The 16,225-nt window shown below is 41.6% G+C and overlaps 1 protein-coding gene across 1 annotated transcript in view; it reads right to left on the minus strand.

Moving 5' to 3' along the window:
- LAMA3 (laminin subunit alpha 3) overlaps positions 1–16,225 on the minus strand; it is a 287,589-nt gene that overhangs the window by 24,795 nt on the left and 246,569 nt on the right. Inside the window, exons 46-56 of the mRNA XM_077270374.1 lie at positions 16,068–16,219; positions 15,655–15,765; positions 14,504–14,615; positions 6,701–6,862; positions 5,748–5,944; positions 5,340–5,456; positions 2,635–2,789; positions 2,120–2,261; positions 1,385–1,484; positions 1,118–1,234; positions 840–1,019 (exon numbers count right to left, since the gene is read on the minus strand). Coding sequence (XP_077126489.1) covers positions 840–1,019; positions 1,118–1,234; positions 1,385–1,484; positions 2,120–2,261; positions 2,635–2,789; positions 5,340–5,456; positions 5,748–5,944; positions 6,701–6,862; positions 14,504–14,615; positions 15,655–15,765; positions 16,068–16,219 — 1,545 coding nt within the window. The remainder of the gene's footprint in view (positions 1–839; positions 1,020–1,117; positions 1,235–1,384; positions 1,485–2,119; positions 2,262–2,634; positions 2,790–5,339; positions 5,457–5,747; positions 5,945–6,700; positions 6,863–14,503; positions 14,616–15,654; positions 15,766–16,067; positions 16,220–16,225) is intronic.

Raw genomic sequence — 16,225 nt, forward strand, 5'->3', positions numbered from 1 at the left:
TGCCCACTGTCTGCACAGATGTAAGCAGAAAGAGGGGAGAGGATTCTTCAGGGTTAAATGAGCACCAAGTCCAGCAAATGGATGTGATACACACCGTTCTCCATGACAGGCCACATTCACTATTTGATCAGCATTTTAAATCAGTATTTTTTTAAGCCAAACCCAGGAGTGGGCCAATCAGAGGAAAAGTGTAACACGACACCACTTCTGGATTTATCACCCTCTCCTGGTTTTGGCTTACAAATACTGATGTGAACCATCTCTATATGGCCATTTTTTATTATTGACCACTTTTCGGGTTTTCTTTTCTTCTGGTTTTGTACAGTTCTAGCAGAGATGTCTTTCATACCTCTGTTAGATACATTGATATATACAGGGTGGGCCATTTGTATGGATACACCTGGGTGGGCCATTTATAAAGATGCATCCAAAATGGCCGACTACAAAATGGCCGCCATGGTCACCACCCATCTTGAAAAGTTTTCCCCCTCCCATATACTAATGTGCCACAAACAGGAAGTTATTCTCACCAACCATTCCCATTGTATTTAGCTGTATCCATATAAATGGCCCATCCAGGATTAACCCCATATATGGCCCACCCTGTATATACATAATATCTATGTATACCCATCTATTATATGTTTGTTCTTTATCTCTGTTGTATAACCAATAAAAATAACGTAAAATACAGTACATAAAATGAGAAAACAAAAGAAAAGAAATCATGAAGCCTAACAGATGACGATAAATGATTCAGGGCTAGCCAGCTGCTCCCCAAACTGAATCAATACATCAATAAGATAACACATTTGGTCTCCTTGTCACAAGTTTCTCACCAGAGTCGCTTGCTTCCTTCAGAGCCTCGTTGAAATTATCGTTTTGCGATGTTCCAATCGTACCCTGAAGGTTTTCCACATCTTCTTTGATGGGTTTTAATTCCGCTTTGACCTTGTCAGTGATTTTATTTGCATTGGAAACTAATCCTTTAGCATTATTGATCATGTTCTCTATGTCATCTGAAAAGCAGGCAAGTGTTGGTAAATCGGCGGGAGGAGGATAACTTGACAGACTATTACAAGTGAGGGAGATACATGGAGTAAGACAAGCTATTCACCTCTCTTGATGTCGTTGATGCTGTTCTGGACAGACGTGAGGTCGCCTGACAGTCTATTCTTCTTATCTGTGGCGTCCGTCAATCGGTCCTTTATGTCTTCAAGTTGGGGGGTTACATCTGATTTTAAAAGATTAATTTATAATATGATGGTTAATTAGTAAAAGATGAACTTTAATCTCCACTGTGCTGTACGTCTTACTGGTACAGATATGTCCAAGATCTTTTCCATAGAGATTGTTTGGCCTCCAGGAGTATGCTCAGCTTTACCTGTGAGCGAGTTCTGTGTCTTCTTGGCCTGAGCCAGCAGGTCTTCAGAATCTTTCAGAGACATTTTGGCTTTTCCAGGTAGGTCCTCACTTTCTACTTTCTAAAAAAATAAAAAATAAGATTGTCTGACTACATAAGAGTGAATGACAAGAGATTCTGTATTGTGTAGAGTATATAGACACCAGTCTCACTGGTCCAGAGGTTGGTTCTGACCACCACTCTATATCAGTGCCGCCAGTCACCTGCTCTAATGTAGCTGCACATAAAATTGGAGACCGAAGCATTGTAGTAAATCACAACATCCTTACATGACTAATGGAAGATGTCTTCCATCAGCACATGGGGCAGATATCAGAGATGGACCTAAGCTCTGCAGCAATGGGACATGGAGCAGTCAGTCAGGTGAGATGAATACGATACAGCCCTGTCATGTAGAATAGGCTGCCATCATATAACTCAGATTTCTTCTGCCAGAACTAAGTCTGCCAAACACTAGTTTTCATTATCAATTAAACTCTACAAAATACCACACTACCCCAAAAATCGACCTCTCACCGGCAAAAATGTAATTCTTCTAATCAACATTTTTCTCTCTGCTCAGAAGTTTTAGTTTTCTATAATCTATAAGTGATGATTAATCTGTGATGAAAATGGATGTGTCTGTAAGACTTAACAGGACCTTGTTCTATTGTGGACGGATTCCATATTTTCAGGATTTTTGAATATTAAACTTACGGTCAAGGCAGAGTCAGCCGCTGTCTTGGCTTTCTTTGCAGCATCCTCCGCAGCTTTGATTGCATTTATAATGTCTTGGTAAGCATTGGCAGCATCCATAGCGCAGCGCACCAGCTCCTCACTGCTAGTGTTCTTCTTAATTCTAGGAAATACATAACATTTTAGCTAGACTTGCATGTTGTACATAAACCGCGCTTTTACATAATCTGACAGAGTAGGAAATGTTGAAACATATAGAAATAAACATTACCTACCACCTACCCTCGTTGAATCCACCACTGCTCCTGGTCCCAAGCAGAACAGGAAGTGGTGTCATCCCATCTACTGGCATGTGGTTATTACTCAAACCAGTGACTGGCTGCAGCAATCAGGTGACTGATGGACAGGACATCACCACTTCCAGTACTGGCAGGGGCCACAGCAGTGATGGCACTGAAGGGGAATGTAATGATGGCAGGGAGTGAGCAAAGAGAGGAGAAGCCAGCAGGGACATAAGGAAAAAGTCTACTACTTACTCCAGCAGCTGATTGGCCAGATCCTGCAGGGCCTGAGCATGCTTTTCTGCCAGTATCACCAATGGCTCCTTGCTGGCTGCTCTGGAGATATTATTGACTTTCTCAATGAGTTCCACTTTAGCGCCATGCATCTGTGCATCCAACTTCTCATATTCCTTTTATTTAAAGCAGAATGTGCCGAACATTAGCAATTTGCTATTATTTCAATTTATATGACTCTATCCTGATAGTAGTAAAACTTGTCCATCACATCTGCATCAAGCGCTGGGATAAGCAGCTAATGCAGTGACCATAGTGTGCACTTGTCAGATGTCATGCACGTGTCCTATTCTAATTAATAGGATAGGTGCTCCATACCTACCAAGTGTATCAATATCCCACTGAACTCCAGAACAATTTAAAAAATGTTGGCAAGATCGAGTTTCATAGAACATTTTTTTAACCCATAACATCTACAGAGGGCACGGAGTGATGGTAGCATCTTCTCTATGGAGCAGTACATTTGTGAATTCATGATACCATCAATGAAATGTAGCTCCCCGACACCGCGGGAGCACTAATGCAGCCCTGCTGGAGCCAGGGAGCTACAGTTCAATGATGGTATCATGAATTCACAGATGTTCTGCTCTACAGCGAAAGAGAAGATGCTACCATTATTCTGTGCCCTTGGTAGACATGCACTTTTCTAGCATGGCATTTCTGAAGACGTACACGTTGAAATAAATTCAGGAACAAAGTATGTCTCCTGATCTGATCCCAATAGAAACAACTATGGGACATTCTGAAGACACAAGTTGAGCATCACTCTCCATCCAGAATCCAGGCTCTACTATAGGTCGTTGAAGAATAAAATAAAGGTACCGTCACATTAAGCGACGCTGCAGCGATAGCGACAACGATGCCGATCGCTGCAGCGTCGCTGTTTGATCGCTGGAGAGCTGTCACACAGACCGCTCTCCAGCGACCAACGATGCCGAGGCCCCCGGGTAACCAGGGTAAACATCGGGTTGCTAAGCGCAGGGCCGCGCTTAGTAACCCGATGTTTACCCTGGTTACCAGTGTAAAACATCGCTGGTATCGTTGCTTTTGGTGTCAAACACAACGATACACGGCGATCGGACGACCAAATAAAGTTCTGGACTTTATTCAGCGACCAGCGACATCACAGCAGGATCCTGATCGCTGCTGCGTGTCAAACGAAACGATATCGCTAGTGAGGACGCTGCAACGTCACGGATCGCTAGCGATATCGTTTAGTGTGACGGTACCTTAAGACAGACTGTCACACACGTGGATCATGGACCCACTCTGCCACGATCAGGGCTTTTCCAGGAGGGGTGTGGCTAAGAGGCTACCTGTTGTTTGCTAGATGGAGGAGTTAGGCTTGCGATGCAGGTCGCTACCAGGTACCATTCCTGGTCAGTTTCCTGTATTGCAGGAGCTGACACCAAGTGTCAGGATCGCAGTCACGGACATGGACTCGGAGTCACTGGAAGAAATGGATTTGGATACTGGTTCTGGTTCAGATGGTGCGGATTATGGAACACAAGACAGACGGGGACTGGTACTGGTTCAAGTACCGCCAGAGTTGCTGCAGGGTCAGGTACCGCCAGAGAGGCTTTAGGTTCAGGCACCGCCAGAGTGGTTTCAAGTTCAGACCACACTGGTCTCAGCAACAGGTACTGGTTCAGACAACACAGCGGACCTGGCAACTAACTATTTGTCCACCACTAACTAAATCAAGGTGGTTGCTCAGGAACTTCCTACTGGATAGCATGCCTTATATACTTTATGTCTCTCAACTATTGTGTGCACGTTGCCCGTCTAAGAATTGGGGAACGGTCACGCACTAGGTGCGCTGCTGGGTGACCTGTGTGATGTGCGAAAGCTCAGAGAGACAGGAAATCCATGCAGTGAAGCAGTGAATATGTCAGCGTCCCTGCTAGGAGGAGGGAGAGAGACTACGTAGGGATGCCTGCATTGGAGTTACACAGATTTTGCAACATGTTGCCAACTTGTTCATTCCATATCTAGAAGACTGCTGTTCTTAAAAATCATGGAGGTCATACAAAATAGTAGATGTACTACTAATTTGAATAAAACTGAGGATTTTGTAATGAAAATTATACGGTAGTATTAACCAACCTTACTTTCATGTTACGGGTTAAAAAATGTACTATGAAAGCCAATCTTGTCCTTGTCAAATAGGGTGTACTAATTTATGCTGCCCATTATATATATATATATATATATATATATATATATATATATATATATATATATATATATATATATATATATATATATATATATGATCCAGCGCTGAGAGGTTTGATAGGACCAATATGGGAATGATTAGGTGGGATGGACATGACTAGTCATTCCTACCCTCCAATCCAGGAGGTGCAGCTGGTTTAAAAGGACAGCTGAACTGTTCATTCCTTGTCTGGGAGTGGAGGTGCAAGACACCTCTGGCATTGTAGGCTGTGGATGTTGCTTATTCTGTGCAACAGGATGAGTATTGGACTTTGAATATTGAGCAGCTGAACCACTTCTCATAATCCTGTATGGACGCTTTGATTTTACTTTCTGCTGGAAGTCTATGGAATTTATAAATCTTCCTGTTTGGACAAGAAACTGAGTGCCTGTGTGAACGAGAGCAAGTGAATCGGTACAATATGTTTGATTGGTTTGCTGTGATGTACCTCTTTACTTTTCTGCAGTAAATTCACCAAACTGCTAGTCTGTGCCAGACTGGTCTCCGCTGCCTTCAGATGGTTCGTTGCCTCCTTTTGTTGTCTTTTTAAGTCATCAACTCTTCTCTAGGATTAATGCAGGAAAAGAAACGTATTAATATCACAGAAATGATAAATTTCCAGGTTACTTCTACACCTTTTCTCTTTAGCTATACATTAACGAATGTGAAAATGGCAGAACACCCTCTTCCTAGCTCAGATTGTAATGTACCTACCTATATACATTTAAAACCTATTTATTTTAGGAATCCAAGGAAACATCTATTTCACTGTAACCTAAAGCCGTACTATATACATACAAGTATACATATCATAGACTCTTACCAGGAGAATAACCATAAAAGACACAATAATTACCTTAATATCATCAAGGGTCATTGCATTTTGTTTATTCAAGTCATTAGCTTGCTTCGTTTGTCCAGAAGCCTGGGCCAGTGCATCCCGGAGATCATTGAGTTTTACTTCATAATCTTTTATTGACTGAGTGATCTGTCTTATCAGGTCCTTATGTTGATCCTGGTGCTTCTGGAACTGGTTCCTCACCCGGGTCAGCACTAATAATACATTACAGAAATTGTTAATTAGTTTTTGAGGCTTATGATATTGAAGTGAGTAGCAACTGAGAGAACCAGGGAACGACCACTACACAATAAATAGTGCTTGGTGCTCATGCTCTGTACACCGTTTCCTTCCGGCCACCACAGGAGCTGATCGTTGGGAGCGCCGGGTGCTGGACTCTCACTCATCTGATATTGATGACCTATTCTAAGGATAGGTCTTCAATATCTTAACCGAAGAAACCCCATTTATGGTTATATCCAACTTTAATACTGTTCCTATTGACTGTATTAAAAACAAACAAAGAAAAACAACAAAACCCCATGAATGCAGGATGTTATGAGATATAAATAGTGAGACTATGTTCACGTTTTGTTTTACTACACATCAGAAGTATATGTCAAGTGCTTCTCACTGTATATTTCAACATGGCCATGGGTCTCTGTACACCTGGCAAATCCCAAAAGGGAGGACTTTTTTCCGTAAGCTGAGCAGGCACCTCTATTTTCATTCTACAGGAAAGTTCGTACAATTCTACTTTCCTATACTGAGAGATACAATGTAATTTATTTCTTTTTTAAATTGGATCCTATGGGTAACGTATTCCACTATATACCTATACAGTGGGATATGTCAAAGCCTTTAGTGGGGGCTATACAAAGGGGATCCTCCCAGCATATGTCTCTGACATAGCCTCAAAACGAGATGCAAACTGCTCCTAAGTGATTTAAGAACAATCTATGAGAACTTACAAGCAGCGGCTTCTCCTTTCTCCAGTTCAGCTTCTTTTTTCTGTGCGTTGAAGTTGCGTTTCCGCATCTCATTTAACATACGCTGAGCTTCAGCCATGTTCTTAGTTACCTCTTCAGGGGTTGCTACACCACCTTGCACATTCCCAATATTCTTAATAAGAACTGAAAATAACAGCAAATGAAAAACACATTACTCTCAAAAATACTGTACCTGAATCTAATACAATAAATGTCAAAATATAACGCTAGCGATGATATTATCAAATATTAAAATGTAAAAAAAAAACTGCATCATTGGTAAAAGACTACAGACAATCTGCTCTGAAACTAAAAAAAAATGTTTGCCTAATATTCAATGCTGAGAAGACTTTCTTTCTTGCCTGTCTATGATTGATTTTCAGCAATCTTTAATTTTATTGTACCATAAAAACTAGCAGAATATATAACCATTAGTGATGGGCGAGTAGCATTGTTGCTCAGGTCTCCTCGAGCATGCTCGGGTGTCCTCCGAGTATTTCCGTGTGCTCGGAGATTTTGTTTTCGTCGCCTCAGCTGCATGATTTGCGACTGCTAGACAGGCTGAATACATGTGGGGGTTGCCTAACAAACAGTTATTTTTTTATTTTTAACTCTTTTGCAGATGACAAGGGCGTCAGTGGAATGGGCAATGTCGTAAGTATGGTTTAAATAAGATTATTAAAGGAGTCTGTGTCATTCTTTCAATTAAAGGACTTTATTCTGGGTGTCTGTATTTATACAATATGACTATGGGGTTAGTAATGGCAGCGAATTACTGACGCCTCTCCATTACTAACCTCTGGGCTTGATGTCACCTGACAATACAAAGGTGACATCAACCCCCCAACTATTACCCCACTTGCCACCGCTACAGGGCAAGTGGGAAGAGCGAGGCTAAGTGCCAGAATTGGCGCATCTTAGAGATGCGTCTTTTTTGGGGTGGCTGAGGGTGGATGTTTTTAGCCTGGGGGGGGGAGAGTATTCATGGCCCCTTCCTAGGCTATTAATATCAGCCTGCAGCTCTCTGCATAGCCTTTGCTGGTTATTATAGGGGGATCCTACGTCATTTTTTTTAGTGCCAGTATAGGCTAGTTATAAATCTGTGACCTGATATTAATAGCATGGGAAGCTCCTTGAGTATTACCCCTTTTCCTGGCTATAAACATCTGCCCCCAGCCATCGGCTTTCCCTCTGCTGGGTAAGAAAATTACGCGGGAGCCCACGCCATTTTTTTCAGAAAAATAATTTTTTTATTAATTAACCCCTTCACCCCCAAGGGTGGTTTGCACGTTATGAACCGGGCCAATTTTTACAATTCTGACCACTGTCCCTTTATGAGGTTATAACTCTGGAACGCTTCAACGGATCCTGGTGATTCTGATATTGTTTTCTCGTGACATATTGTACTTCATGATAGTGGTAAAATTTCTTTGATATTACCTGCGTTTATTTGTGAAAAAAATGGAAATTTGGTGAAAATTTTGAAAATTTCGCAATTTTCCAAATTTGAATTTTTATGCAATTAAATCACAGTGATATGTCACACAAAATACTTAATAAGTAACATTTCCCACATGTCTACTTTACATCAGCATCATTTTGGAACCAAAATTTTTTTTGTTAGGGAGTTATAAGGGTTAAAAGTTGACCAGCAATTTCTCATTTTTACAACACCATTTTTTTTTAGGGACCACATCTCATTTGAAGTCATTTTGAGGGGTCTATATGATAGAAAATACCCAAGTGTGACACCATTCTAAAAACTGCACCCCTCAAGGTGCTCAAAACCACATTCAAAAAGTTTATTAACCCTTCAGGTGTTTCACAGGAATTTTTGGAATGTTTAAATAAAAATGAACATTTAACTTTTTATCACACAAAATTTAATTCAGCTCCAATTTGTTTTATTTTACCAAGGGTAACAGAAGAAAATGGACCCCAAAAGATACAATTTGTCCTGAGTACGCCGATACCCCATATGTGGGGGTAAACCACTGTTTGGGCGCATGACAGAGCTCGGAAGTGAAGGAGCGCCATTTGACTTTTCAATGCAAAATTGACTGGAATTGAGATGGGACGCCATGTTGCGTTTGGAGAGCCACTGATGTGCCTAAACATTGAAACCCCCCACTAGTGACACCATTTTGGAAAGTAGACCCCCTAAGGAACTTATCTAGAGGTGTGGTGAGCACTTTGACCCACCAAGTGCTTCACAGAAGTTTATAATGCAGAACCGTAAAAATAAAAAAACCTTATTTTTTCACAAAAATGATCTTTTCGCCCCCAATTTTTTATTTTCCCAAGGGTAAGAGAAGAAATTGGACCCCAAAAGTTGTTGTACAATTTGTCCTGAGTACGCTGATACCCCATATGTGGGGGTAAACCACTGTTTGGGCGCATGGGAGAGCTCGGAAGGGAAGGAGCGCCGTTTGACTTTTCACTGCAAAATTGACAGGAATTGAGATGGGACGCCATGTTGCGTTTGGAGAGCCACTGATGTGCCTAAACATTGAAACCCCCCACAAGTGACACCATTTTGGAAAGTAGACCCCTAAGGAACTTATTTAGATGTGTGGTGAGCACTTTGACCCACCAAGTGCTTCACAGGAGTTTATAATGCAGGACCGTAAAAATAAAAAATCATATTTTTTCACAAAAATGATCTTTTTGCCCCCAATTTTTTATTTTCCCAAGGGTAAGAGAAGAAATTGGACCACAAATGTTGTTGTGCAATTTGTCCTGAGTACGCTGATACCCAATATGTGGGGGTAAACCACTGTTTGGGCGCATGGGAGAGCTCGGAAGGGAAGGAGCGCCGTTTGACTTTTCACTGCAAAATTGACAGGAATTGAGATGGGACGCCATGTTGCGTTTGGAGAGCCACTGATGTGCCTAAACATTGAAACCCCCCACAAGTGACACCATTTTGGAAAGTAGACCCCCTAAGGAACTTATCTAGATGTGTGGTGAGCACTTTGACCCACCAAGTGCTTCACAGAAGTTTATAATGCAGGACCGTAAAAATAAAAAATCATATTTTTTCACAAAAATGATCTTTTCGCCCCCAATTTTTTATTTTCCCAAGGGTAAGAGAAGAAATTGGACCACAAAAGTTGTTGTGCAATTTGTCCTGAGTACGCTGATACCCCATATGTGGGGGTAAACCACTGTTTGGGCGCATGGGAGAGCTCGGAAGGGAAGGAGCGCCGTTTGACTTTTCACTGCAAAATTGACAGGAATTGAGATGGGACGCCATGTTGCGTTTGGAGAGCCACTGATGTGCCTAAACATTGAAACCCCCCCACAAGTGACACCATTTTGGAAAGTAGACCCCCTAAGGAACTTATCTAGAGGTGTGGTGAGCACTTTGACCCACCAAGTGCTTCACAGAAGTTTATAATGCAGAGCCGTAAAAATAAAACAAAAATTTTTTCCCACAAAAATTATATTTTAGCCCCCAGTTTTGTATTTTCCCGAGGGTAACAGGAGAAATTGGACCCCAAAAGTTGTTGTCCAATTTGTCCTGAGTACGCTGATACCCCATATGTGGGGGGGAACCACCGTTTGGGCGCATGGGAGGGCTCGGAAGGGATGGAGCGCCATTTGGAATGCAGACTTAGATGGAATGGTCTGCAGGCGTCACATTGCGTTTGCAGAGCCCCTAATGTACCTAAACAGTAAAAAAAAAACACAAGTGACACCATTTTGGAAAGTAGACCCCCTAAGGAACTCATCTAGATGTGTTGTGAGAGATTTGAACCCCTAAGTGTTTCACTACAGTTTATAACGCAGAGCCGTGCAAATAAAAAATATTTTTTTTCCCACAAAAATTATTTTTTAGCCCCCAGTTTTGTATTTTTCCAAGGGTAACAGGAGAAATTAGACCGTATATATTGTTGTCCAATTTGTCCTGAGTACGCTGATACCTGATATCTGGGGGGGAACCACCGTTTGAGCGCATGGCAGAGCTCGGAAGGGAAGGAGCATCATTTGCAATGCAGACTTAGATGGATTGGTCTGCAGGCGTCACATTGCGTTTGCAGAGCCCCTAATGTACCTAAACAGTAGAAACCCCCCACAAGTGACCCAATATTGGAAACTAGACCCCCCAAGGAACTTATCTAGTTGTGTTGTGAGAACTTTGAACCCCCAAGTGTTTCACTACAGTTTATAACGCAGAGCCGTGAAAATAAAAAAATTAAAAATTTCCCCCCAAAATTATTTTTTAGCCCCCAGTTTTGTATTTTTCCAATGGTAACAGGAGAAATTGGACCCCAAAAGTTGTTGTCCAATTTGTCTTGAGTACGCTGATACCCCATATGTGGGGGGGAACCACCGTTTGGGCGCATGGGAGGGCTCGGAAGGGAAGGAGCGCCATTTGGAATGCAGACTTAGATGGAATGGTCTGCAGGCGTGACATTGCGTTTGCAGAGCCCCTAATGTACCTAAACAGTAGAAACCCCCCACAAGTGACACCATTTTGGAAAGTAGACCCCCTAAGGAACTCAGCTAGATGTGTTGTGAGAGCTTTGAACCCCCTAGTGTTTCACTACAGTTTATAACGCAGAGCCATGCAAATAAAAAATATTTTTTTTTTCCACAAAAATTATTTTTTAGCCCCAGTTTTGTATTTTCCCAAGGGTAACAGGAGAAATTGGACCCAAAAAGTTGTTCTCCAATGTGTTCCGAGTACGCTGATACCCCATATGTTGGGGTAAACCCCTGTTTGGGCGCACGGGAGAGCTTGGAAGGGAAGGAGCACTGTTTTACTTTTTCAACGCAGAATTGGCTGGAATTGAAATGGGACGCCATGTCACGTTTGGAGAGCCCCTGATGTGCCTAAACAGTGGAAACCCCCCAATTATAACTGAAACCCTAATCCACACACACCCCTAACCCTAATCCCAATGGTAACCCTAACCACACCTCTAACCCAGACACACCCCTAACCTTAATCCCAACCCTATTCCCAACCGTAAATGTAATCCAAACCCTAACCCTAACTTTAGCCCCAACCCTAACCCTAACTTTAGCCCCAACCCTAAATGTAGCCCTAACCCTAGCCCTAACCCTAGCCCTAACCCTAATGGGAAAATGGAAATAAATACATTTTTTAATTTTTTTTTATTTTTCCCTAACTAAGGCTACGTTCACATTAGCGTTCTGCGCTGCAGCGTCGGGCGCCGCAGCGTCGCCGCATGCGTCATGCGCCCCTATATTTAACATGGGGGCGCAAGGACATGCGTTGCACTTGCGTTTTGCGACGCATGCGTCACTGCGGCGCACGAGGCGCAGAGGACGCAGCAAGTTGCATTTTTTGTGCGTACAAAATCAAGCAAAAAAAGGACGCATGCGTCGCAAAACGCAGCGTTGTGCATGCGTTGTGCATGCGGTGTGCATGCGTTGTGCGTTGCGTCGCCGACGCTGCGGCGCACAACGCAAATGTGAACGTAGCCTAAGCGGGTGATGAAGGGGGGTTTGATTTACTTTTATAGCGGGTTATTTAGCGGATTTTTATGATTGGCAGCCGTCACACACTGAAAGACGCTTTTTATTGCAAAAAATATTTTTTGCATTACCACATTTTGAGAGCTATAATTTTTCCATATTTGAGTCCACAGAGTCATGTGAGGTCTTGTTTTTTGCAGGACGAGTTGACGTTTTTATTGGTAACATGTTCGGGCACGGGAGATTTTTTGATCGCTTTTTATTCTGATTTTTGTGAGGCAGAATGACCAAAAACCAGTTATTCATTAATTTCTTTTGGGGGAGGCGTTTATACCGTTCCGCGTTTGGTAAAATTGATAAAGCAGTTTTATTCTTCGGGTCAGTACGATTACAGCGATATCTCATTTACATCATTTTTTTTATGTTTTGGCGCTTTTATACGATAAAAGCTATTTTATAGAAAAAATAATTATTTTGGCATCGCTTTATTCTGAGGACTATAACTTTTTTTATTTTTTTCGCTGATGATGGTGTATGGCTTTTTTTTTTTTTTTTTGCGGGACAAGATGACGTTTTCAGCGGTACCATGGTTATTTATATCCGTCTTTTTGATCGCGTGTTATTCCACTTTTTGATTGGCGGTATGAGAATAAAGCGTTGTTTTTTGCCTCGTTTTTTTTTTTTTTTTTTTACGGTGTTCACTGAAGGGGTTAACTAGTTATGTAGTTTTATAGATGGGGTCGTTACGGACGCGGCGATACTAAATATGTGTACTTTTATTGTTTGATTTTTTTTTTATTTAGATAAAGAAATGTATTTATGGGAATAATTTTTTTTCTTTATTTATTTATTTAGGAATTTTTTTTTTATTTTTTTTTACACATGTGGACATTTTTTTTTTACTTTTTTACTTTGTCCCAGGGGGGGACATCACAGATCGGTGATTTGACAGTGTGCACAGCACTCTGTCATATCACCGATCTCACTGACAGGGCTGCAGGCTTACCAGCGTCTGCACTGAGCAGACACTCGGTAAGCCACCTCCTTCCCTGCAGGACCCGGATGCCGCGGCCATCTTGGATCCGGGACCTGCAGCGAGGAAGGAGGTAGGAGACCCTCGGAGCAACGCGATCACATCGCGTTGCTCCGGGGGTCTCAGGGAAGCCCGCAGGGAGCCCCCTCCCTGCGCGATGCTTCCCTATACCGCCGGTACACCGCGATCATGTTTGATCGCGGTGTGCCGGGGGTTAATGTGCCGGGGGCGGTCCGTGACCGCTCCTGGCACATAGTGCCGGATGTCAGCTGCGATAGTCAGCTGACACCCGGCCGCGATCGGCCGCGCTCCCCCCGTGAGCGCGGCCGATCGTGCTGGACGTACTATTCCGTCTTTGGGAAGTAGGGCCCACCCCACATGGACGGAATAGTACGTCCAATGACAGAAAGGGGTTAAATACATGTACAGTTAGCTGCAAGCACACTGTACTAATTGTACAGTATATGTCACTGACATCTATATATTTATCTATTCTATGTGTATTTACTATGTATAATCCATCTCTTCTATCCTGTCAGCTACTGCAGTGATTTTACAGTACACAGCAGGTGAATTGCCAGCTTTTCTTCTATCTCTCTGTCTCTCTGTGTAATATATATGTGTGTCACTGACATGTATGTGGCTATGTATCCTATGTGTATATATCTATTCTATTATAACCTGTCACTCTGTGATTTTACTGTATGCAGCAAATGAATTGCCGGCTTTTCTAAGGAGATCGCATGGTCCGAGTGCTGTGTGATTTTTTTTTTCTCGCACCCATTGACTTCCATTGCGGGATGCGATCCGATTTCCGATTACAATTGAAGCATGCTGTGAGTTTTTTCCAGTCTGATCATGATACGATCCGATCTGGGAAAAAAAAGCAGATGAACACACAATGATAGAATAACATTGGTCCAAAAGCAATCAGATTTTTCATCGGATTGCATTTGTCCGATTTCATCGCAAGTGGGAATGAGCCCATAGGCATAATACAGTGCACATAAGAAAAATTATTAAAAATTATTTATTGTGTCTGAAAAAAAGTAAATATAATTAGTACCATTAGTACCAACATCAGCTATGAAATTGTCAGGGTATGCAAAAAAAATAAAAATAAGAAAAAATGACTGGTCCCAAATAGATGGGCTGCTAAGGGGTTAGAATATGATATTGTAATAAGCATGTTTATTTTTTATTGCTTTTATAGATTTTCTATAGAAATGTGCATTTTTTAAAGATAATTTGATATTGGACAATATATTTTGAAACCAGCTTACCGAACTGCAATCATAACTTACTATTAATATTCTTTATGAGCAGGTCTACGGTCAGCAGCATGTGACTAGCATTGCGGAAGGTATCTTCTGCATTCATCATGATGGATTCATATTTCTTAGAATTCATTTCAGCCTGAAGGAGAAAGTGCGAATAAATATAAATGATTGTGTATTAATTGGCCTATTAGCGGTTGCAGGCACAGTTAGGATCTACCACTTTAGCAGCCTGCAAAATACAAAAAAGCATAAAAATATTAGAATGTTGTACAATCATTTAATGCACTTTACTGATAAAATCATGTTCAAAGTAGAAATATAACATTCCATTTTGCAATCTAAATATGTTCAAAATTCTGTGCTGATTCATTACTTGATATTTTTATAGTGGTGGGAGCTCAGTTTTTCCTTCATCTAGACCTCTAAATCTTCACTGACATAGGTTTCCTAGATTCTATCTGCCTGCACCAACACTTATAGAGAGCAAAAAAGCTTACAGCATACTGTTTATACACTAAGCTCACTAAAGGGAATCTGTAACCAGATTTTTGCTACACGATCTAAGAGCAGCATGAGGAAGGATCAGAGACCCTGATTTCAGCGATGTATCACTTACTGGGCTGCTTGCTGTCATTTTGATAAAATCACTGTCTTTCCCGCCCACACCACTGATTGGCAGCTTTCTGCCCTTGTTCTGTGTACACAGAAAGCTGCCAATCAGTGGTGGGGAGGGGTTATAAAGAACTCAAAATATGCGTGACTCCCTGGCAGCAGGTTTACTAGTCCACTAGTGATAATCTCCTGCTGATAAAACTCTGATTTTGTCAAAACTAAAACAAGCAGCCCAGGAAGTGACACATCCCTGGAATCAGTGTCTCTGTCTCTACATTATCCTGCTCTCAGATTTAATGGCAAAAACTTGGTAAAGGATTCAGTTTAAGAACACATTAAGCTCCAAGTAATGGTTACAGGCATCCAGAGTGCAATGATTTAAAGCTAAGTCTATAGGGATTTTGAGTTGACTTACAAGAAACAGAGATACACTATAAAATATATTAAGAAATGAACCATAATAATAAAAGTTGGATATTAAGAGTAGATTGTGAGGTCAGGTATAGGTTTAGAACTCGTTCCTAGACACAGGAGCCCCCTCTCTTACATTACGTCGTGCTCACCTTTTTTAGTAGACCTGTTATCTGCAGTTTGAGGGCATTAGTTTCTGTGTCCAGGCTGTTCACTTTCTGACGCTGACTTGAGAGTTTACTGTTGTAACTGTCATATTGTCGCTGCAAAATAAATCCAAAAATAAGTACAATTCTTAGTAAAAATTTTATTTGTGTCCATATTTGGAAAATACGGTAACCAAGATTTTGTGAATTTCAATCAATTTCACAGAACTGCAAAACCCCTTTAAGGTGCACACAAATGCGTTCCACTTCATACATTTAGGCATGTCTTAGGGCTGGGACAATAAAAATCTAATGGCACAGATGTGATTAACAACATGGGACAAAGAGGATGTATCATAATACAGTATATTCCCAACACATTATACAAATGGCTATTAGTAAAGCAGACTTTTGCTTACTTTGACTTCTCGGATGCGGGCTTCTAGAGCTCTGATCTGTTCCAGTGCGCGGGACGTGGCATTGATGCTCTGCAATCTTGCCTTAATTAGGTTGAGTTGATCATTTATCGTCATTAAGTCGATGAGGAGAGTATCAACGCAGGTGTCACAAGCTGAAA

Source organism: Ranitomeya variabilis, chromosome 6, assembly GCF_051348905.1.
Source record: "Ranitomeya variabilis isolate aRanVar5 chromosome 6, aRanVar5.hap1, whole genome shotgun sequence".
In the NCBI taxonomy this organism is placed as follows: Eukaryota; Metazoa; Chordata; class Amphibia; order Anura; family Dendrobatidae; genus Ranitomeya; species Ranitomeya variabilis.